Consider the following 25,286-nt stretch of genomic DNA (forward strand, 5'->3'; position numbering starts at 1 on the left):
GATAGTGCCAGAGCTGTGATAAAATAAGCCTCTGGTTACCCTTTGGCACCCAACCCTTTTGTAAACATCTCTCCAACATGTTGGGCTAACAAAATTGTATCTTCTTTCTTGGGGGCTATGAGCGTGTTCCTCTGTTTTTGTTCTGATACATTTCTTTTGTGAGGAGTGACGAACCAGCCCCTTTTTTTGCTCCCCCTTGCGTATGGTAATGTAGTCTTTGTTCTCCATCAGTTTTTTCAGGTTCTGATGTTTCCTGCAAATGACATGCAGCATCAGAAGTCAGAAGGCTATTGAGTAATCTAAGAAAACAGAAAAAGGAGCTTGGCTGATGTATGGAAATGAGTATTGGCTCCAGCATTTGAGCCAATACTCCAGGCAAGGCCCTCTCAATGGACTCCCTTATCCTGTAAGAGGAGAAAAGGGATGCACAAAGTGAGAATTCTCTCAGGCTGTCTCTGCCTTCCTGCGTGCCCAGGCTTGCCAATTGCCCAGTGGGGGCGGGCAAAAGTCTGCCAATCCACCAGGCTGCCCGCCAACCAGCTGAGGGTCACCGGGCAAAAGAGAGCCAAGTAGAGGGGGAAGCAAGCAAAACACACACATGCAACCCATGTGACACACCGATGTTGCTTCCGGGTTTACCATAGAGTTTTGGGGGAGTGAAGTGATGTTGGCACCTGGAAGTGATGTCGGCATGTTGTGCAGTGCTCGTGCGCGTGTCTCACAGGGCACATGCACTCATCACGCACTCCCAGCCATACCCCTGCAAACCTCCCGCCAGTGGAGCAAAGGGACCTGGCAACCCCATTCAAAGACAGAATATTGGCCATGTTTTGGTGGTGGTCCTTTGGCCAGCTTTGGAAGCCTGGCATATTTTTTTACTTTACTGCTCTCTAGAGATGCCCATCCCATGGCAAGAAATCATTGCTTACGTTACTGTTGAATGGGGGCTTCATGAATCTTACAAACAAGGTGCTCCTAAGCAGAAATAATGATATTGTTAATATTTATTTATTGTTTAGGGAATTTATATGCTGCCTTGCCAGGCACTTGCTTGAGGCAGATCTCATAATTGGTTCATTCACCATCTGTGATTAGAGTATATTCTTTTATATCAATGCACCATTGGCCTTTTATAGAATAAAGTACAAGAAAAGCAGGACATGTCCAAATCTAGACTTCTTCTCAGCCCCTTTCCTGGCCATGTGAACACAGATGAATCAGACCACGTGAATCTTTTCTGTACTTTGATTTTAGCACGGTGGTGTCTGTTGTCCAGACAGATCCATGTCAGATGATATTGGCAAGTGGCTCGGGGTAATCTTATGGTGCCCATATTCCAGAATTCGGGTTGGTTTTGGTTCTTCCTCCACTTTACAAACATTTTTTTTTCTTGAGCCAAGGAAACCAGCTCACCTGGCTATACGCCCCATATTCTGTCAGTGGCTCGACAACCAGCGGACTGCAAAGGAGTAAAGATAAAAGAAAAAGAATATGTGTTGATAATTTGCTTTCGATTTCATAGTTGTGTTGTATTTGTAATCTTTGTGAATGCTTTGGATACTTAATTTTTTTATTTCTCTAGGCAAAAATGCAGATGTCAGTTTTCCTCCGCTTTTATTTTTGGAGTTGCAAACAGTGAACAATTCAGTTGGCATTTTTAGCTGGTTAATTTAAGGTAAAGGTAGTCCCCTGTGCAAGCACCGGGTCATTACTTACCCATGGGGTGATGTCACACCCCAACGTTTACTAGGCAGACTATGTTTACAGGGTGGTTTGCCAGTGCCTTCCCCGGTCTTCTTAGTGAGATAAAAGAAACCCTTTCCACTGCAGTGTCGCTACTGTCTAAGCCATGGGTTTCAAACTTAAGGCCCGAGGACTGGATCAGGCCCCTTGAGGGCTCTTATTTGGCCTGCAAGCCAGCCGAGGTGGCCACCCACCCTCACTCCATCCTGATCTGGGGTGACGACTGCAAACTTGCCCGCCAAGGCGGCCACCCCCCACCCCCAGTCCCGAGGTGTCAGTTATCAAAGACTGTTAAATAAAAGAAAATACTGTAAAGGGTGTTATTGTTTTAAGCACATTCACATTTTAAGTAAAAAATAATATCATTAATTGGCTTTGCCTGTCTCTTCTATACAGTTTGTATCTCCAGTACCTGGCACTAAATTTTATGGTACACATGGCCCGGCCCGACCAATTGACATTTATGTCATATCCAGCCCTCATAACAAATGAGTCTGACACCCCTGCTCTAGGCTTGGGGCTCTGTACCTTCCCCGGTACACACCCCAAAGGCTTCCACGGGTATTGGGGTTGGGCCCACTGCTGGAAACCCCAGGCAACCCAGCAGCATGAACCTGGGGCACTTCAAGACAGGTAGGCCAGCTCCCTTAGCACAAGCGAGACCATTTTTGCTTACACCTGAGCATGGGAAAGGCTGGGGGAAGTGGCTTTCGTTTATAAAGGCATCAGTTCTCTCACACGTTTTTCATTATTCTCGAAAGAGCATTAATGATTTTGATAACGTGCTCATTTCTTTATATTCAATCGAGTAATTAACCAATTAATCAGTGAAGAAGTAGACTAGGGTCGTTTATGCATGGGTACTTTCACGCTCGCCCCGGTCTGTCTCGGTGGTTGTTTGGAGTTATGCATGAATTTTCTGTCCATTAGAGATGACCTTGTGCCCAGCCCTCGCAATGTCCGGGTCTTCCCATTCCTTTGTTAACCCGATTTTTCCATCTTACCTGAGCAAAGCCCGGGTGAAATCCCCATGCATAAGGCAAAGTGTGGGACACGCAAGCTTGCTTTCTCTCACAGCTAATAACAAAGCAATGTGTCCAGAGGTGGCGATTCAAATGCTTCCTACTTCCTGCTTCCTCAGAACTCTTTCTGAGCAGAAGAAAAGCTTTTTAAAACTGAGGCTTGGATCCTCCCCTTTTTTTCAGATTGCTCTGGTTTTTTTTTTTGTTGTTGTTGTTGTTCTTAAAATGCATTTTTATGTGGCAATTGGGTTTGTGGGGGATTTTCTCTCACAGTAAGCACTACAAGTAAGCCAATTACAAAGCAGCATTTAAAGGGGTGGGGACTCGATTTGAGCTTGGAGACTGCTGGTGCATAAATTCCCAGCAGGGAAGTATGGGTCCAGCGAATGACGAACCTCAGGTAAACAACCTGGGCATCTGTTCAAAGCAATCTTTACTTACCTGGCAGCCCTTCTTTTGTTCTCTTTGGCTTCTCAGCCCAAGTTTCAGATCAGAAAGCCACAATGATGGATATGCCCGGTGCACTCCTCCTACCCAGGTTCTCTCCACCAGATGTTGTCTCGTGCCCATCCTGTATCCTTGGCCTGTTGACTCACACACCAGCTAGGTGGTTCCAAAAGGGTACAAAGTAGGGTTGCCAACCTCCAAGTACTAGCAAAAGATCCCCTGCTATTACAACTGATCTCCAGCTGATAGAGATAAGTTCCCCTGGAGTAAATGGCCGCTTTGGCAATTGGACTCTATGGCATTGAAGTCCCTCCCTCCGCAAACCCCGCCCTCCTCAGGCTATGCCCCAAAGACCATCCGCCAGTACATAGCCTAGTACATCCCTAGTACATCCCATCCCTAGTACATAGCCAATCATATGATTTGTTCTTCAGCATCATAGGGAGAGGGAGGAATGGAGGGGGGAATCCTCAAAATACGAATGCAACTTTGAAAACTGGCATCTCTAACTCTGCCTGGGAATGAAAAAAAAAATGACAAGAAGCTATTTGTGAAGTGTCTCATAATTTGCATTACAATATGAAATGCAAATGCTTGGATGCAGTGTGTTTAATTTCCAGGATCTGGCCATTTTTTTAATAGAAAAAAAACAACTTTTCAAAACCACCTGATTTTTTTCCAGTACGACTTTTGGTGCTTCTGTTCTTTGCTTGTCCCGATGACTCATTTTCTCTTTTGTCTTTCTTTTGTTGTTGTTGTTTTCCCTGTTTTTTGCCTTACCTTCCTGCCGAATCACGCCATCCACTCAACATACAATGCGAAAACCCATGTCTCCGTCTGTATGTTGTGCGCCTGCTGCTCAAAACAAATACTAATCTAAACTCAAAAACTTGTAAATAATATTGCAAATATTCATCCATGAAAACATCACATATAGGACACGGTTGGTTTCATTGAATTTTTAAAAGCAATCTCCTGCTTTTTAAATTTTTCTCTTCGTTTTATTTGGCTTCACTTCTCTTTATCTTTGTTTGAGATTTCGGATTGCATTGGTGAAAAATGCTTCTCTGTCTGTGTTTGCACTGTGGCTTATGACTGGATTTGCTTGTGGTATTGTCTTTCTGTAGACTAATTGTAGTTGGATGCAAACCTGCCATTACCAATACCCCTTTCTTCATTCCTTGTCTTTCCATAACTGGTAGAAGGGAAACTCAATACATTAATAAAAAAGTGAAAGCTATACACTAATTTAACAATACGCTAAAATGAATTTAACAATGAGAGACACAATGTAGAATACAGTATGTTGACAAGAACAAAGATAAGTTAAATTCCTACAGAACTACTGAGCTTCCAAGTAAATGTAACATTGAAGATCTGTGATCAGATCCTTTGACGTTAATTGAGCTGTAAAAAGCTGCTGTGGGGGGTATGGATTGGGGCCAACGTTCTAGCCAGTCAGAAATACCCTTACTTGTTGATGCATTGGCCAAACAAATTATATGAGCTCTCTTGTAAGGAAATGCTGCTAGGTGATTCAGTGCTCCCCTACAAAGGCATGGACATCTTTCATAGAATATAATTACACATGTATAATTACCCATTCCCTCTCCAAATAAAGGTTGCTGGTTTGGGTTGAGTGACTCAGTGGCACAGTAATTCCTTTGTGACCAGAAGGTCTCACATTCACAAAACTGCTGTCAACCAGCGTGGACAATAGTGGACTATGTGGATGAATAGCAGCTTCAACTAGATGAGAGATCTGTGATGGGGTGCCTCTATATTCTCTCCCACAGGGCAAATAGTACCTCCAGGGATGCGATCTGCATCAAGAAAATGGCATGCGGGGAAAAAGATAACTCCCCTCTGGCGCTTTGATTTTGAAGAGTGTTGCTTGATTCTTCAGTGTGAATTTCAGCAAAGGTTCAGCCAACCACTCCCCACAAACAAGCAACAAAAGGAATAAATAAATGTGATGCTAGTCAGAAAAGATGTGATTTATTTTTCCTTGCCTTTTACCTTTCCTTTTATCCCTTAGAAGCTCCTTGATCAATTGATCTTGAGCAGCATATATCTAGTGTTGGAATGATTTATTTTTAGTAAAAACAAAAAAAAGGTCCTGATCTCAGTCATCACTGTGAACATTGTTGTGCACACAAAAGACAGATATGTTGAGTTACCCCTCTCAATTCATGCCGCCGACTTCTCGGGCACATCAGTTATGGAAGGGCGAGGGCTGCATGTGTGTGTGGGAGCTCTATATGTTACTCGTATTAGTGACTCCTTCAACTAGTGCTGAGACCAGCCTCTAGGGAGCTTTGTTAAATATTGAGGTCTGAACTCCCCACCCAGTGATCCCCAGGGGTGCAGCTGTTACTAGCAGTTTGTGAAAAGGGAGCTGAAGATGTGGAAAGGTTGGAGAGTTGAAAAGCACCTAAACCCTAATGAATTTCAAATATGCTTCCCAGAGAACAGTCAGGTCTTCGAACACAACTCTGCTGGTGGTCCCGGGCCCAAACAAGTGTCCGGCTGGCCTCAACCAGGGCCAGGGCTTTCTCTGCCCTGGCCCCTGTCTGGTGGAATAGCCTCTCAAGTGAGACCAGGGCCCTGTGGGACCTTAGGGTTTTCCGCAGGGCCTGCAAGACAGAGCTATTCCACCAGGCTTGTGGTTGAGGCCAGCTACGGTTTATTCCATCAATGCTGGCCTCCCTTCCCTGCACATATCCCCCCACATTGTTATTTTGGGGGGATGTGGTGGAATACAACAGGCTCCTCTGCGGCCTATATCTCACGCTAGCTGTGCCTCCGAATAATACCATTGTTAGGATTGTACGGGCTGCTTTTAATGACTGTCTTAACTGTTTTTTACGTTTTATTTTGTAATTATATTTATGTGAGTTGCCTTGAGCCTGGCCTTGGCTGGGGGGGGGATTATAAATTTGATAAATAAATATAGTGCAGAGTCTTAAATAAACCCACAACAATGTAACCTGCAGAGGGGATAGGGTTTCTTTCTTCACACTCACTTGCCTTACCTTTCCCCTTCCCAGGCACAGATGTTTACTTAAATTTAGGCTTGGTTGATGTGCTTTAGTGAAAAACAGGGTGGCAGGGGCTCATAAGCAGTGCCTATTTTGCATGCCAAAAGCCCCAGGTTCAGTCCCAAGGATCTTCTGTTACAGGATCTTGGGTAGCAAGTCTTGGGAAAGATTACTCATTTAGAGAGCTGTCGCCAATCAGTTGTAAACTACTGGGTTAAATGGACCAGTGAAGCAGGCTCATACGAACCTCGTTTTTGAAATCAGGTTCAGATCAAGCTTTAGGCACAGACCCCCACAGTTCAGTCATATAGGAGGTGTTTTACATGCAGAAAAAAGAAACGGAGGCTGGCATACCTGAAAATGGAATCCAGTCCCAAATCTGCATTATATACATTCCATTCCTCTCCTGATAGCTGTCTTGTAATGCAGATTGGAACCTTTTTATTAAGGGGAACTGTTTAAAAGAAAAACAATGCCACTCTGATCGTTGTACTAAAATGATAATTTGTAGTGTCTTTTGATGCTGTCCGATGACTTCAGGCTGAATTAGAAAGGAAAGGCTGGTTAAATTGCAAGGATGAATGAATGGATGAATGCTAAACAACTGAAGCTCTGAATTCCTGGCTCTCAGTTTGCTAGCTGGGAGCGACCCAGGAGGACTGTTCCTTGCTCTTTTTTTGCTTGCTTGGTGCATGCTCGGTGCCCGTCTACTCATTTCGTGATCTTTGCGCTTTTCTCTTTGCTCTTTATTTCAGGATTTGAGTCTGAAGTACGGTGTATACACCTCACTCTGAGCTGCTTGTGTCTTTTCAAAACAAATGCCAGCCAAATGCATGCCCAACGGCTGATTTTCTTGAACTTTTTAATGGTACTGGTGGAATGTAGCGCTATTGGCACGACCATCAGCTAACTAGCATTTGAATTGGTGGCTGGATAAAGCCATAAGACTCTTGCACCCAAAACAGCAAGGCCTTGTGGGGCAGCTTTCATTTCCGCAGGCATCCAGTAGTAAAAAAATTACCATGGTGGGGGGGAAAGTGAGACTAGATCTACTTAGCATTGTCTACAAGGCTCTCTCTCTCTCTCTCTCTCTCTCTCTCTCTCTCTCTCTCTCTCTCTCTCTCTCTCTCTCTCTCTCTCTCTCTCTCTAATTATGTTACCCACCCCAGCCCCCTTCTGCTGTAGAGGAAATCCAAATATCTAGTGGGATTTTTAATCAAGGAGAAAGACGGAAATTAAGTTGCTAACATTTCCCATTCAGAGTAATTGGGTTCAGAACAAACCGAGGGATACGTGTTATTTGATTGATAGCGAGGGGACCTCTCTCAAACACATTTTTGTTGGGTTATAACACTGGATAATCTGTTTTTGATCATGGCAAATAGAAGGCAAGATTGAACAAGCACATACAAAGAGAGGCAGGGGAAGATCACAGCTCCGCTCTAGTGTTGCTTTGATCCAGTTTTAGACGGGTCAAATCAAATGAGCTATTAAATGCCATTCTGTTTCCAAGGCAGTCTCTACTGGGGGATGCATTGCACCTTCTACAAACAGGCTTTTTGGGTGTTCAGGCTGGCCTGCCATCTGTTGCCTAAGTCTGTCTGAGACCCTCAGTGTGGAATCTTCCCATTAAATGGAGTGGAATTATACCCTTAATCTCCACCCAGGCCTCGACTTTTAATCTTCACAAATAAAGGAAGGTATTTAAAGTGAGCTGCACAGTCCCTTCCTTTGCCATGGAGCAGGCTGGTGGAAGATTTCAGTTTTTGGCTTACGTGGGTTTGTTTTCATCTTTCTCAAGCCACAGTGGATTTTATGGATCGTCATCCTGCCCCTTCAACCGTGCAGAAAAGCAGAAAACCATTTGAAGGCACTCTCTTCATACCCCTTTTTTGCTACTTCCCCGTAGCCAAGGGAGGGACTCTAGTGGAGAGGGGTTTTCTCATACGTGCTTGCATGTGGAGTGACCTGCACTGACAAATGTTTCTTTTGGAAGGTTTTCTGGTGGCCGATTTGCTGCTTAGAACGCGAAGCTGGTAATTTTCTTTTCTTTTTTGCGGGCTGCGGCTTCCCGTTCCTGTCCTTATCTGAAGGACACAAAACCTTTCCTCTCCGCAGGACAATTTCATCAACCTCAGCTTCCTTCGACTGTTCCGGGCTGCAAGACTCATCAAACTTCTTCGCCAGGGCTACACCATCCGGATTTTGCTCTGGACCTTTGTCCAGTCTTTCAAGGTGAGGTTAAAGCAGGATTGAGAGCGCCACTTTTCAGGGACAAAGGGCTATCATTCATGCATCGAGCAATATTGTCAGAATTGTAGGTGAAGATTGTTTTGATTAATGGTGGGGGTTTTTTGTCTATGGTAAGGAGAGACGACTCAGTTTTATACTACTTTAGTCATAATTTATCCTCTCAAAGAATACTGGGATTTTTAGGGTGGTGAGATACGGAAAATCAGTGTTACATATCTTTAGTGCCCCCAGGACTGCCTGCAGGTTGTTATGACCCCTTGAACACAGGATGCTACGGCCCCCTTCATTGCATTTCTCTCTCCCCCCCCCCACCCATTGCAGTAACTTTCTCCCAAAACATGGCTTCCTTCTTTCCCCCTTAATGTTCAGTTCCAAATGAGGGCAAACAACTCCCCACAGGGGCTTTTTAAGCTTGGGAGAAAGAGTTGTGGGGAGGCAGGAGCCTCATGGTGTAGAGAAGTGGTGTAGTGGTTAAGAGTGGTGGTTTGGAGCAGTGGACACGAATCTGGAGAACCAGGTTTGATTCCCCACTCCTCCACATGAGTGGCAGAGGCTGATCTGGTGAACTTGGTTGGTTTCCCCACTCCTTCACATGCAGCCTGCTGGGTGACCTTGGGCTAGTCACGCTTTCTCAGCCTCACCCACCTCACAGGGTGTCTGTTGTGGGGAGGGAAAGGGAAGGTGATTGTAAGCCGGTTTGATTCTTCCTTAAGTGGCAGAGAAAGTCAGCATATAAAAACCAACTCTTCTTCATCATCATCATCTTCATCATCACCTTTTATGCTGCAATCCTGAACCAAATCAGGCCCCCACAGACTTCTAAAATAATATTCCCAGAACTGATGTCTGGGGACTCATTAAAATTGTATCATGTAGTTTGGCCCTAAGAGGGGTGCCTGGAGAAGGCAACAGAATGTGATTCTCTTGTGCTCCGCTTCATCCAGTGCCCCCAGACAGGTTTCCTGTTGGGAGTTGGGCAATCAACCCAGTGTCTCCAGTCAGGGAGTTGGCAGCTGCCCAACTATGCCAGTGCTGGATTGCTGGCGTTGCTCCGCTCCTCACAGGGTAGAGTTTATGAGCTTCCTTGGGAAGGGAGAATAACTAGTGAACTGACTTGGAACTGCCAACTTGGAAGGCTTTACGAGGGGAGTGGACATGTTCATGGAGGAGAGGGTTATCCATGGCATCTAGTCAAAATGAATGCTAGGGGGTTACCGCATTATGTATTCCCAGCGATGTATTAAGAGTTTGAAAATGTTATAAAAAACATCACTTTAAAAGGGTTTTTGGATGCCACGGCTAAAAAATGGTTGGGAGACGCCTTCACAGCTAAAGGGGCCAAACAAAGTGCAAACAGTATTTTTTATAACATTTTCAAACTCTTAATACATCGGTGGGAATACATAATGCGGTAACCCCTCTAGTCATGATGCATACCTATTCTCTCCAATATCAGAGGAGCATGCCTATTATATTAGGTGCTGTGGAACACAGACAAGATGCTGCTGCTGCAGTCGTCGTGTTTGTGGGCTTCCTAGAGGCACTTGGTTGGCCACTGTGTGAACAGACTGCTGGACTTGACGGGCCTCGGTCTGATCCAGCATGGCTATTTTTATGTTCTTATGGCTTATGTCTGACCTGGATGGCCCAGGCTAGCCTGATCTCGTCAGATCTCAGAAGTTAAGCAGGGTCAGCCCTGGTTAGTATTTGGATGGGAGACCACCAAGGAAGTCCAGGGTTGCTATGCAGAGGAAGGAACTTTCAAACTACCTCTGTTAAGTCTCTTGCCAGGAAAACCCCAAAAGGGGGTCGCCATAAGTTGGCTGTGACTTGACGGCACTTTAATCACACACACACACACATGGCTTATGTCTGCAGTGTGGATATGCCCCCTGATGGCGGGAGCCTGTATTAAGGGCTCACTCGCTGGTAATGCAGTCACAGGCTGAGATCTCGGGGTCACTCCACATTTTTGATGTGATGCAGACTTGTAAATCATTTCTCACCTTGTTGCCCAAAACCATTTCCAGACATCCAGGCAAGGAAGTTGTTGTAAACTGGAAGGGATTTCTGTCCTTCACTCCCCCAACACCATTTAACTTGTTAGAACCCCTTTGTTTTCCCACAGGTAATTTTTTTTCTACAGATCTATGTATATCCACAGATCTCTGGTTCGTTCTCAGAGAACCCCGTTTGGAACAAGCTGTTCAGGAGGGGTTGGATGGATCTATATGGCTTTACTATTGCGTACTATTATTCTCCTCTCCTCCATTTGCATAATTTAACATTGTGTACTATTTTCCTCCTGTGAAAAATAGGGCACTTGTAGTGCCTTCAAGTCTAACACATTTTTTTCCCTGCACAAGCTTTTGTGGATTAAAGAGCTTCAGCTACAATGAGCGGATGTCTCTATTAAGTTAGATATAGGGCAGGGGAGGGAGAGAGTGAAATTTCTCTTGAATTTGTAATGGGATTCATTAAGGAGTTTCATATTTTCCTCTCCCGCCTCCGTTGGGACTTCCTGCTGTAGGTGTTAACTCTAAGCCAAACATGGAACTCTCCATCCATTATTTGCTTTAACTAGGCTATCATAACTATTGAATGGTTTCTGTATTTTTTTATTAGATATGAATTATACATAAGTATATTTCACCCTATACTTTCTGCATTTCATTTTTCATACCTCTTACATAAAATGTCAGCATAGTGAAAAACCACTCATTGCATTTCTAATCCACAAAATCTTATGCTAGAATAAACATTTGTTAGACTTTAAAGTACCACAAGACTCATGCATATTTTTGTGGCGACAAAGTAGCTACCCCCTAGAACCAGTGTGGTGGTGTGGTTAAGAGTGGTAGACTCTAATCTGGAGAACTGGGTTTGAGTCCCCCCTCCTACACATGAAGCCTGCTGGGTGACCTTGAACTAGTCACAGTTCTTTCTGAAATGTCTCAGCCCCACCTGTAGGGTTGTCAACTTCCAGGTGGTGGTTGGAGGTCTCCTGCTATTACAACTGACCTCCAGGTGACAGAAATCAGTTCCCCTGGAGAAAATGGCAGCTTTGGCTATTGGACCCTATGACATTGAAATCACTCCCCTCTCTTAGCCGTGCCCTCTTCAGGCTACACCCCAAAAATCTCCAGGTATTTCCCACACCAAAGTGGGCAACCCTACCCACCTACCTCAGAAGGTGTCTGTTTTGGGGAGGCGAAGGGATAGGCTTGCCAGGCCCCATAGCTCCACCGGCGGGAGCTTTGCAGGGCCGCTATATGCAATGCACACGCGTGCCTGGCGCAGCACGCGCACACACCTCACGCAACGCTCTAGCGATCTCAGCTGAAACTCTATGGTTTCCATAGAGTTTTAGCCGAGGTTGCCAGAGCGTCCGCGTCGCTTCTGGGTAAACCTGAAAGTGACGCACACTTTTTTACTTTGGATGATTGGCTATGTCCTTGTAATTTGTCTACCCTACAAGGACATAACCAATCATTTTATGAAGAAAAAAGGAAATCTTGTAAACAAGGAACAAGGAAACAAAGATTTTTCTGTTTACTTTATTTTCATGGACTTTATTTGGACATACTCACTGACCTATAATACACTTGTGCCCTGCTGCATTATGATATAAATAGTGTAACATAACAGTGTATAATAATTGGGTTACTATATATAGTATGTTATAATACAAATATTAACTGATGTTATAATACAGAGATTGACTGTGTTAATATTGGCCTACAACTGTGTTCTTTGACTACTACTCAGAATTACAGTTGAATTTACTATATTGAATACAACCTCCAGGTGGTGGCTGGAGATCTCCTGCTATTACAACTGATCTCCAGCTGATAGAGATCAGTTCACCTGGAGAAAATGGCTGCTTTGGCAATTGGACTCTATGGCATTGAAGCCCCTCCCCTCCCCAAATCCCGTCCTCCTCAGGCTCCACCCCCAAAATCTCCAGGTATTTCCCAACCCAGAGCTGGCAACCCTGACCACCGGGCACTTGGCAACCCTAGGAAGGGAAGGTGATTGTAAGCCAGTTTGGGTCTCCTCCTCCTGCTCCTCCTCCTTCTGTTGTGAGGAGAGGAAGGGATTGTGATTGTAGGCCGCTTTGAGACTCCTTAAGGTAGAGAAAAGTGGGGTATAAAACCCCCACTCTTCTTCTACTATTACTTTATCTACTGGAGTTTCTGTTGATGCATGGGCAGACTGCTTCCCTTTCGTTATCTTCATTTAAGGTGGCATGGACCTCCTTCAAATCTGAAAGAGGGTGAAAGGAGAGCATGTGACTGATGGAAGCTGTTAAAACAAGAGAAAGGAGTAGTGGAAACAGACCGTGACTGATTGGGGAAGAGAACAAGACAACATCTGGGAAAAGGGGGAAAAAACCCTCTAACTATTCACATTGAGAGAGTCTTAGGGAATTTAAACAGATGGGACACTAAACACAGTGTATGGTGAAGGTATACTTTCCTTTTATCCCTTAGAAGCTCCTTGATCAATTGATCTTGAGCAGCATATATCTAGTGTTGGAGGGATATAAGAACTGAAACAAATCTTGCCACTGACAATGTAGCCTTGGGGTCCCTATCACTTAGTAAAAAAGGCATTATGTCAGTCACAGAGGCATTGGATTTGTATATTAAAAGGGGGGGTGAAGGTATAAAGTATTTCTGTGCTAGGTGACTAATGCAGGTATGTGTTGGACTGAAAGGCGGGTTTGCCAAGCATTTTGGAAAAGGCAGTGTGATATAAGGATTAGACAGTGACCCCCCCCCCCATATAAATCTCCCATTTGACCATGAAACTCACCAAGTGATCTTCGGTTAGTCACTGTTTCTCAGACTAGTCTACTTCACAGGATTATTGTGAGGACAATGCGAGAGCAGGACTGCAAGTGCCACCCAGAGTTCTTAGAAGAGGAAGATTAATAATATTAAGAATTTAGAGCAGATTGTGTGTGTATGTTAAGTGCTGTCAAATCGCTTCCGACTCATGGTGACCCTATGAATGAAAGTCCTCCAAAATGTCCTATCTTTGACAGCCTTGCTCAGGTCTTGCAAATTGAGGGCTGTGGATTCCTTTATCGAGTCAATCCATCTCTTGTTGGGTCTTCCTCTTTTCCTGCTTCCCTCAACTTTCCCTAGCATGGCTGTCTTTTCCAGTGACCCTTGCCTTCTCATAGTAGAGCAGAATGCAGATACCTTTTCCTCAAGGCAGCACTTCCATTGCAAGGATATGGCTCTTCACTCAGTACTGGAACTGCAATATTTTATCACTAAAATGCTCTTTCAACAAGCTGTCATGGGGGATTCCACAGCTAGGCTCCCACTTGGAGAGCTGTGGCCTCTAACCCAGGTGCAGTGTTTTAAGGTGGTCATTGCAGATTCTTCATCTTAACACACTACTCGTACATTTCTATGTTTGCCTTTGCCCCTATGGTCACATCATCATGTGACCAGTGGTGAGATGGGCTTGACCAACCACTCCTAACTGCAAGGCGATTGCTCTGCACCCGCCCAACTTCTCTCCTGATATGCTTGCCTTAAATATGAAGGGAGAGGTCTTTCCTGTGGCACCAAAGTTGTGGGTAGATCCTTGTCTGGTTTTAAAAAGGTAAAGGTAGTCCCCTGTGCAAGCACCAGGTCATTACTGACCCATGGGGTGATGTCACATCCTGATGTTTACTAGACAGACTGCGTTTACGGGGTGGTTTGCCATTGCCTTCCCCAGTTGTCTACACTTTACCCTCAGCAAGCTCGGTACTCGTTTTACCGACCTCAGAAGGATGGAAGGCAGAGTCAACCTTGAGACGGATACCTGAAACCGACTTCCATCGGAATTGAACTCAGATCATGAGCAGAACGTTTGACTGGAGTGCTGCAGCCTTACCACTCTGCGCCTGGTTTTAGCCATCTGCAAAAAAGGATTGTTCTTACATGCATCATTGCTCATTGTTTCTATTTCCCCTTTTCTCTCTTGCAGGCCTTGCCATATGTGTGTCTTCTTATTGCAATGCTGTTCTTCATCTATGCCATCATTGGCATGCAGGTAAATCATAGCCGCAGTCAAGGGGGTACTGCTGGGTTGAAATGATATTCTTGTCTGGGATGCACATGGAGTTCCCAAGCCTGATTCCAAAAATATATAAAAATAGAGGGTTTTGCCATGCTGACGTATCTGGTCTTTTTTCTGATGCAGAATTGATGCATAAAGAATCCTCCCTTTTTTTTTCATTTCCAATTTTTATACGCAGCATGTGCTATCTGCCATGGTTTTGAATTCCTTCCGTCTATACGCATTCACCACTTTCCCTCTGCTGTGTCACGGACGTCCACGTGCGCATTGATGAAATACTCTAGAATAGCATTCTAGGTTCAATTAGACATAAAATGGTATGAGGGTTCTTTTTCTGTGGTAGTTTATCAGTGTGAAGGAGTGTGCCTGCCTGCCAATAGAACACTGCACAAGAAGAATCTAAATGCCATCAAACATACAATCACAGTAAGGCTTTTTATTTGCAATGTTTTATTAATGCACGTGTGCGCATAGTTAATGTAGGGGTGGAGAGAAACAAATGTACTGAAGGCACTGAAAGCTGTGGCAAACTGGGCATGCTCCAGTTCTGGAATTAATCTTACAAAATTCTTCTAGTTAACCTGGAATTCAGAAGGAGTGGAAGAAGGTTCAAGTTAAAACAGTGGAACAATAAAAGAATACAATTGGGGGGAGGGAAATCCTCCCAACCCAAATGCCTGCTTTTTTTCTCAGTCGCATGCTCTTCTGTTGCCCATCCTTTTTCCTTAGGATGTTTGTAGCAACACACTTGACTGTAGTTTAGTATTTTCATGGGATAACAGCACAAAAGTCAGTGGGTACAGGCATAGCTGTGTCCTAGGCCATATCTACACTACAAACTTAACTTCTTTTTTTCATAGTCATTCTCTCTTCCCAGGAAACCCTGGGCATTGTGCTGGGCATTAGGAACCACTAATGGAATCCCTAGTATTGTCACCAATCTACAATTCCTAGGTTGGTTGGGAGCAGTCATGAGGATGTTCTGGTTAAACACCTGTAAAGCCAAGCAAAGTTTGTAATATAGGCATATCTTTGATTTATGTATTTATTGTTTCAATTTCTGACTTGCCCTCCCTGGCCAAAGCCAGGCTGAGGGTGAGTAACAACATTAAAATCAACATATAGATCATAGTAATTCTAACTTTTATACAATTTTCAATCTAAAACATAACCTAAAACGTCAGATGGCGCTAAAAAAAACAGTACCTGCCGAGAGGACAGATAGCAGAAAAGCCCTCTTCATTCATAACAAATGACACATAAATAGAGGGGAGGGGGTAGGGAGGGCAAAACTGATGACATCTGTGGCTGTCCTCAATTGTAGGTCTGGTGGAATAACTCTGTTTTGCATGCCCCGTGGAACTCTTTCAGGTCCTGCAAGGCTAGGATTGCCAATTTTCAGTTACTAGATGGAGATCTCCTGCTATTACAACTGATCTCCAGCCGATAGAGATCAGTTCCCCTGGAGAAAATGGCCACTTTGGAAACTGGACTCTATGGCATTGAAGTCCCTCCCCTCCCCAAACCCCACCTTCCTTAGGCTCCACCCCAAAAATCTCCATGTGTTTCCCAAACTGGAGCTGGCAACCCTATGCAGGGCCCTGATGATACTAGGAAGAGCATTCCACCAGGCCAGAGCCAGGGCCAAGAAAGCCCTTGCCCTTGTTGAGAATAGCCACACACACTTAGGGCCGGGGACCACCAACAGATTAGCATCCAGTGAACGCAGTGTCCTTTGGGTGGTGTACCAGGAGAGGCGGTCCCGAAGTTCTCAGACCATGTAAGGCGCATCTTCTGAGGGTCAGATTAGTGTGAGTGATATACCTGTAGTCCCTGTGCAATAATTTTATATCGTCTTGGCCACTGTCAATGTCTCTTGGCTCCCGGGTAACTTTGACTCCTAGCAGCTTCAACCAGTTCTTCTGAATGTCCTTTTGGCTGTTTTCTTACCCCTCAGGTCTTTGGAAACATTGCGCTGGATGATGACACCTCCATTAATCGCCACAACAACTTCCGAACATTCTTGCAAGCCCTGATGCTACTTTTTCGGTAAATACGGCCATCGTCCTTTCTGTCTACAGGGCATTAAGTGGGAGGATTAGGTCCCTTTTACACCAGACGCATATGTAACAGGGTTGTCAGGTCCCTTTCTGCCATCAGCGGGAGGTTTTTGGGTTGGAGCCTGAGGAGGGCGGGGTTTGGGGAGAGGAGGGACTTCAATGCCATAGAGTCCAATTGCCAAAGCGGCCATTTTCTCCAGGTGAACTGATCTCTGTCGGCTGGAGATCAGTTGTAATAGCAGGAGATCTCCAGCCAGTACCTGGAGGTTGGCACCCCTATCAGGCACTGCAGTAGTAACTCCACTGACAGCCGGCCAGCCACACAGGATTGTCGGAAAGATGTACTGACTGAAATCGGTTTTGCTTGCTTTGATCTATGGGTCCTAGCAGCTGTGAAATCTGCAGACAGGCACAGCTTTGCCTCTCTGCTATTTTTACGACCAGGCAGCCGGTTATAAATTAAAGTAATCAATATGCCAAAATTCAAGAGTCAAGAAATATTTGGTTGTCAATCTAAGCATGTGATGTACCTAATCCAGTGCGCTAGATATTGCCAATGGTAAAATGCAGTGGGTGAAATTAAGCAGACCTTAAATGATGATAAATAAGAATGTCTACATACTTACCTGGAGGGAAGCATTATTAGCGTGATCTCATGCTTAATTTATGTTAACAAACCCCAAGGTCAGCCATGACTCTGCAACCCCCCTGTCCTCCTCAGAGGCATAAATTAATACAAAATAATTGTTTGTATGGCTCTGTTCAGCCAGCTTGTGCCCAATAAGACTCTGACACTAACAGCCGTTAATCCCCAGTTACTCTTGATTAACATAAATCTTTTATATGCACAAAACTTAAATTTAATTGGGTCTTTTATTTTCCATAAAGAGATTAGGTTAATCTTATGCTAATTTGTGTGGCATAATTTTTTCCTGATACGGCACCCATCTTGGATCTCTTTGACACAAAGCTGGTGAGGAATCAGATGAACCGTGCAACGGGGAAGGCTGTTTGTATCTTGTGTCCTTATTATTGTCTGCTCAAGAACTTTAAAGGACCTGATAAACCATAGGCTAGGACATAAATATATGGTAAACTTTTAATATGCCATCTCATGGGAACTGATGAGAGTGCTAATAATTCTCTCTTATTCCCCTGGTTCCTCCTCCAAGTACGGCAGTTACCTGGTTTCCTTGGGAAGAGGGAATGAATATTAATCTTCAGGCTGACTAATTAGATGTCTCCAAAGTGCCTGCCCATGAACCCTTGTGATCAGTTCTTATGATCGCTTTGTGAATAGATTTTGCTGCGGTTTGTGCTAGTGCAAAAGGTAGGCAATGCCGTCTATCAGGTGTTGGTCATTTAAAGGAGGCAGGTCAAGAGAGGGGTCAGCAATTCCATGCTTTATACAAGTTGGTTAATTTACAAGTCAGTCCCTGTGGCTGCAGTACTGCAGTCCAAGCTCTGTTCTTGACCTGAGTTCGATCCCGACAGGAGTCGGTTTCAGGTAGCTGGCACAAAGTTGACTCAGCCTTCCATCCTGCTGAGGTCTGTAAAATGCTGGGAGTAAAGTGTAGAAGACTGGGGAAGGCAATGACAAACCACCCCATAAACATAGTCTGCCTAGTATATGTTGGGATGTGACGTCACCGCATGGGTCAGGAATGACCCGGTGCTTGCACAGGGGACTACCTTTATCTTTATATCAGCAGAAGTACACCCTTGAAGCCCATTGACTTCAATGGATTTATAAGAGTGTAACTGTTCTTAGGGCTGTACTGACCACACCCCCATAGATACTGCCTCTTCTCCACTCAGTGAGACTATATAGTTCTCAAACTGGGCAAAAGCAGCCACAAGCTGCTACTGTACAGACACAAAGCTGCTCAGCGCGGTGCTCTGTTCGAGGACACTCCAGTGAGGTATGTTCACCTGGTAAATGTGTTCACCACAAACATTCTCAGCGCATCTCATCTTCACACTTCTTGGTAATATCTACTAAGGGAAATGCAAGGATGTAATGCATTGCTTTAACTAGATGTTACCAGAAAGACAGAGGTCAGTAGCCCACATTCATATTCCCCACGTTGCAAGGCCTCAACAAGAGCCAGGCTTCAGGTGGCCTGATCCTGAGACCAGGAGTTATCAGCCCACTGGCCTGGAACCACTGATTAAATCAGCTAAGGGTTGACTCCAGATCTGCACTCAAGAACCTCAGGGGTGGAAGAGGAGCTATAGTTGAGACCAGCCAGGGGTCAAATGCACGGAAGCAAGGAGAATCCAGACATGGAGGTAGGCGGAAGAATGTACTGAGACACAAGTTCAAAATTTAGAGTTTTACAGGGTGAAAACTCATGGTCGCTTTAGCCTCCTTTATTCCCTGTTTCAGCCAGGATTCAGCCAGGATCGAGTGCACGTTAGGCGAAAATGCATGTGTTCGATCCTGGCTAAATCCTGGCTGAAACAGGGAATAAAGGAGGTCAAAGTAACTATGCGTTTTCGCCCATAGGGTCCGAATAGGGATTGTCCCCGAGGATCAGCTGACTGAGTGTTTAGGTAGAAGAAGAAGAGTTGGTTTTTATACCTGGTTTTCTCTACCTTTAAGGAGTCTCAAAACTGGTTTACAATCACCTTCCCTTCCTCTCCCCGCCACAGGCACCTTGTGAGGTAGGTGGGGCTGAGAGAGTTCTGAGAGAACTGTAACTCGCCAAGATCACCCAGCAGGATTTGTGTGGAGTGGGGAATCTAACCCGGTTCACCAGATTAGAATCTGCTGCTCATGTGGAGGAGTGGGGAATCGAACCCAGTTCACCAGATTAGAGTCTACCGCTCTTAACCACTATGCCACGCTGGTGTAGAGATGGTACTGCAGCCTAGGGGGTGCCCTTGAAACGCAACGCTTGGTTTTTCAGGTTTGCAACAACCACAAAGTAATGGCTGCTGGGAGCCCTGATTCAAAACACAAACATACCTGACAGATTTTCCTGTAAACACCAAACAACCCCCCAGAGTTGCAATCCCTACATTGTGGTAAAGCTCAAGGACTCTGCATATTTTGTGAATGTACTTCCTTGAAAGACAACTGGCCCAGTGATCAGGGCTGCCAGTCTCCCAAGTGGAGCCTGAATATCTCCTGGGATTAGAACTGATCTCCAGACCACAACCATCAATTCCCCTGGAGAACATGGCTGCTTTGGGAGGTGGACTCCAGGCTCAAGGTTGACTCAGCCTTCCATCCTTCCGAGGTCGGTCAAATGAGGACCCAGCTTGCTGAGGGTAAAGTGTAGACGACTGGGGAAGGCACTGGCAAACCACCCCGTAAACACAGTCTGCCTAGTAAACGTCAGGATGTGACGTCACCCCATGGGTCAGGAATGACCTAGTGCTTGCACAGGGGACTACCTTTACCTTTTAACAAAGTAACAAGGTTCTTAATTGGTGTCAGTGTACGCTTCTCTGAGGGCATGCTAGAAGCGCTCCTGTTTAACTATATTGTTCAGTCTATGGTTGGAGAAGAACTCATGAAGCACGAACCCGGTGTGGGTGCGAAACAGCTGTACTGAGCCGGCTACGCTGTTTACTTTCTACTTTCTCCAAGCTGTCTCAGCGCTGCTGTCTGGATATCTGTCAGCGCTGATTCCTTAAGTCGGCCAAGGAACAGAAACTTTCATAGATCAAGCAACGAACTGCTACAGACTATTGTCTGTCACACATTCTTTTTTTCTGTATTTGAAGTGCAACTGCTCATTGAGAGTACATAGCTTTAACAAGGTGAATGAGTTTAACTCCCTCGTTGTTTATTGGATTGCTTATGCGGTGCTTGGTTGAGAATGCATATTGGCAAATAGAGCCAAGTTGTTAAATGAGCCATCACGTTATTGTTTCCTTGGTTCCATCCCCATAATCTCCAGGAATTTCCCAACCCACAGTCGGCAACCCTACCACTCCTGCTAACTTTCCTCTCCAATGCTAGTGCAACTTTCAAGGGAGACTCTTCTGCCATTACTCATCTTCTCATTGAGGAACCGCCGATTGGGGAGGGGCTGTGGCTCAGTGGTCGAGCCTCTGCTTGGCATGCAGAAGGTCCCGGGTTCAATCCCCGGCATCTCCAGTTAAAGGGTCTAGGCAAGTAGGTGATGTGAAAGATCTCTGCCTAAGACCCTGGAGAGCTGCTTCCGGACTGAGTAGAGCATACTGACTTTGATGGACCAAGGGTCTGATTCAGTAGAAGGCAGCTTCATGTGTTCATGTGTTCACTGATAAGCTTCTGAAGGCCGTCGCAGTTTCCTGGTGCACTCAGTAACAAAAGCATCCCAGACAGATCCGTGGCCATTGACAGACTCCGATGAAGAGGATTACTCAGCCTCTCTGTTCGCAAATCCCTCCTGAGATTTATTCTTTTGTGTTTACAGGAGCGCCACTGGGGAAGCGTGGCATGAAATCATGCTCTCGTGCCTCAGCAATCAAGCCTGCGACAAGCTCTCCAAACTCAGCAAAAACGAATGTGGCAGTGACTTTGCCTATTTCTACTTTGTCTCCTTCATCTTCCTCTGTTCCTTTCTGGTAAGTCAGCCCTTCCTAAGCCTTCAGCCGTGTTCTCAAGTAGGCTGTGCATCCCAACTCTTCTGTCCATCAGATAAGGCCTAACCAGTCAAAATGCTAAGACAGCAGATCTCCCCACGGTTTTCTAAATGAAAGTAGCAGCCATGTAATTGAGATGAGCGGTGATGAGAGGAGGTTTGATACGTCCCCCCCCCCCCCCGGCATGTTTTCACTGTGGGAAACTGACCACCCTCTCAGCAGAGAGAAAAAGACTGCCTTTTCCCCATTTAGGACTAAGACAGCAAAATCAATAAGTGAAATCAAATTGGCAGCGGGGAGGAGCAGTTAATTCATTCTCTGCTACACTTTAACTCAGATCCAATCTTACATCACCTTGTCTAGTTAGGCACTTGCTTGCAGGGCACAATGTAAGTTTTCTCCGACTCCCATATGTAGGGTTGCCAACTTCCAGGTAGTAGCAGGAGATCTCCTGCTAACACAACTGATCTCCAGCCGATAGAGATCAGATCACCTGGAGAAAAATGGCCCCTTTGGCAATTGGACTCTATGGCATTGGAGTCCCTCCCCTCCCCAAACCCCGCCCTCCTCAGGCTCCGCCCCAAAAATATCCCGCCGGTGGCAAAGAGGGACCTGGCAACCCTACCCATATGAGAGTTTCATTAACCAGCCCTTTTTGATTACCTGCCTCTCACCAAGGCAGTGAATTTGAATCTGAGTTGTGCCTATTCAGACTACAAGTCGGAGACTGCCGTGACTGAATGCTCCTCCACACACACACCCCAAATGTCCTTGCATGTAGAGAATTATGCTGTCATGGAACAGGATTTTAGCCTTCTACTTTACAGGCTAGTTTTCTATGTTCAGAGAATGTTTCTCGTATGGAGGAGAATTCAGGCATGGGAACTCCCATTTCCAGTGCAGTACAAACACTCATTTACCACATTGCCCAAAACACCCTTTTGCCTTGAGGGTAATAGAAGCTGGAGAGAGAGAGGCCATTTATGTATGGGCACTTGGACTCACGTTCAGCCCCGGTCTGACTCGATTGTTCCTTGGAGCTCTGCTTGAGTTCACCGTCCATTAGAAATGACTTCACTGCCAGCCCTCACAATGTCTGGGTCTTCCCATTCCTCTGTTAATCCGACTTTCCCCTATAACCTGAGTTCAACCCAGCTGAAATCTCCGTGCAAATAGCAAAACCGGGCCACAAAAATATTGACTTCTCTCACAGCCAATCACAAAGCAGTGTGTGACAAGGTGGAGATTCAAATATGTCTTGCTTCCTTGGAGCTCTTCCTGAGCAAAAGAAAGGCGTTTTGGATTTCTCTCCCCACTTCTTTCAGATTGCTCCTTTTTTTTGTTAATCGTTCTTAAAATGCTTTTTTATGCGGCAGTTGGGTTTTTGAGGGGGGGGAATCTTCTCTCACAGTGAGCATTGCAATTACAAAGCAGCCTTTAAAGGGGCAGGACTTGATTTGAGCTTGGAGGCTGCTGGTGCAGAGATTTCCAACAGGAAAGTGTGGGTCCAGCCAGCAACGAACCTCAGGCAAACCTCCCAGGCATAAATGACCAGAGAGAGCTTTTTCACAGAGAATTGAAGCTGGTATTATAGAGGCATTGTCAGCCACTGCAAGCACTTTACCCTGCTATTATCCGTAGCGAACAATTCTTGAAGGTTTACCAAGCAGTTCAGAAGCCCCAAAAGGGGTGGTTGTGGCATCTCCCACTGTGAGTCATTATAAATTGCTGAGCTGTTGGTATCTTAAACCACTTAGACTGAGCAGAATGTATTAAAACGGAGAAGGTAAATGTTGGCAGTGGGAATAGCGTCAGTGGGCTTTTGCCATTTGTGGTGGTTTCATAAATCTCTTTAACTGCTGTGAAAATTCTAGTAGCCTCTTAGCAGCATCTTTCAGAGCTCCAGTCTAACAGAACACGTTTAGGAAACCGCAGAAATGTCCAAAATAATAGAATATGTGCAGGTAAAAGAAAACAGAAGGAATAAAATTTCCTCAGACTGGCTCCTGTTTATAAACCTACAAAGTTTGCCAGCTGGTGATAACGGGTCCGTCTAGCTCAGTATCGGCTGCTTTGACTGGCTGCAGCTCTTCAGGGTCTTTCCCAGCACCTGCTGCATGAGCTCTCTTTAACTTGGGATGCCGGAAATCGAACCCAGGACCGTCTGCATCCAGGGCATAGGTTCTGCCACTGCTGTTGACCCTTTCCTAACACTGTATCAAGTTGCCTGCCAAGTCAGACCATTGGTCTCTCTAACTTAGCATGTGTACTCTGGCTGGTAGCAGCAGTCCAAGGACCCAGGTGAAAAGACTTTCCCAGACTTCCTACCTGATATCCTTTGGGAAAAAAGCAATACCAGGGACTGAATGCAGAGCTTTCTGTATGCAAAGCATGCACTCTGTCACTGAGCAGCCTGTGGGCCCTCCTGCTGCAACTAGTCTTAGATTTGCAATTATTAATTAGATTGCTTTGTGGTTGGGTTTTTTGTTGATGTACTGTTTAATTTACTGAACTTTGGTGTGTGTTTTTTGCTTTTGTATAGCTTGTGAGGGGAAAAGGTAACCTGGGAAACCTGCTTAACAGAGATAACAATGAGATGAATAGAAAAATGGGTATACGTTATGGGAAATGGTGCTTTTCTTTTGCCTGTTTCTTTTCAAAAACAAAACAAAATTCTGAATAACCCTCCTACAGTGATTAGATCAACACAAAGGTGTTATTTTAAGAAGTCCTTTTCCATAGGGGAGATCTCACTTTAAGGGAAATACTAATCTGTTTTGTGTTTGTGTGTGAAGTGCCATCAAGTCCCTTCCAGCTCACTGGGACCCTATGAATCAATGTCCTCCCAAACATCCTTTTATTTAGCAGCCTGTGCTCAGGTCTTGCAAACTGAGGGCCGTGGCTTCCTTTATAGCATCAATCCATCTCATGTTGGGTCTTCCTCTTTTCCTGCTGCCTTCAACTTTTCCTAGTATTATTGACCCTTGCCTTCTCATAATGTGACCAAAGTACAATAGACTCAGTTTAGTCATTTTACCTTCTAAGGCAGTGATGGCGAACCTTTTAGAGACCGAGTACCCAGACTGCAACCCAAAACCCACTTGTTTATCGCAAAGTGCCAACACGGCTCGGCAAGGAGGGGGGCTGGGGAGTCCAGGAAGGGGGTGGCTTCAAAGCCCCTGCCCCCCAGCTGGGTGGCCAGGGTCCAGGGGGGTGGTTTTGAAGGGCTCCGCCCAGCTGGGCGGCGGGGAGTCTGGGGTGTGTGTGCTCCAGAATAAAAGGCAGCCGGCATTGCAACCGTTTTATCTTGCTGCAACAGTCTAACCCGGCCACCGCTCCGGAATTACCACTTCTGCAGAGTATCAGGCCCGCACCCCCACCCCCTGCCCCTCTCTCTCCGCCATGTGCTCTTTTGCAGCCCTTTGTAGTTCCCCACAGGAGAGGGACTGGGAATCGAGCCCTTTCTGCTAGAAGGCCACGGCTGACTCTTGGCGAAGACAAGGCACTCCGCTGGTGTTTCAGGCACCCAAAGCCTGCCGAGCCTGGTACTGGAAGCAAGGGGTCAGAGCCACGCCGCCCCTTCAAAACAAACCCATGTGCCCTTTTCTGCACAGAAAGAGGAGGGGTGCGGGTGGGAGGTTAAAAAACAAACTGGCGGCAAACAGTTGCCACACAAAACGGTTCCCGGCAAAAGCCAAGGCTGGGCTGCGTCCCCACGGTTGGATTTGGGCAAAGGAAAGCCCCGTGGGCAGGAGCTACCGGGGGGGAGGAGAGGCACCCCAAAAGTGTGGACCAAGATGGAACTTGAATTTTGAAATTTGAAGATCTACGTTTAGGACATGTACTAATATAGGATTTTCTGCATTGTATATATTAGGATTAGGATAGTAGAGTCTTTCATATGTATATTATGATGTATTACACTGTGTTTTTGTTATTGTAGCACTTAATATATAATTTTGCACTTTGTTGTACTCAGTCGCTCCTGTGCTGATTTCCAAACCTTTGGTACTAGTGCAGAGGTGTCTTTTTTGTTTGTAAACTCCAGGTGGTGG

General features: G+C 45.4%; 1 protein-coding gene across 1 annotated transcript in view; it reads left to right on the top strand.

Annotated features, from left to right (window-relative positions):
• CACNA1B (calcium voltage-gated channel subunit alpha1 B) overlaps nt 1–25,286 on the top strand; it is a 414,377-nt gene that overhangs the window by 347,135 nt on the left and 41,956 nt on the right. The window contains exons 33-36 of the mRNA XM_056861029.1: nt 8,372–8,488; nt 14,498–14,563; nt 16,548–16,639; nt 21,063–21,213. Of these exons, the coding sequence (XP_056717007.1) occupies nt 8,372–8,488; nt 14,498–14,563; nt 16,548–16,639; nt 21,063–21,213 (426 nt within the window). The remainder of the gene's footprint in view (nt 1–8,371; nt 8,489–14,497; nt 14,564–16,547; nt 16,640–21,062; nt 21,214–25,286) is intronic.

The sequence above is a fragment of the Euleptes europaea genome, chromosome 14, assembly GCF_029931775.1.
Source record: "Euleptes europaea isolate rEulEur1 chromosome 14, rEulEur1.hap1, whole genome shotgun sequence".
Lineage (NCBI taxonomy): Eukaryota > Metazoa > Chordata > Lepidosauria > Squamata > Sphaerodactylidae > Euleptes > Euleptes europaea.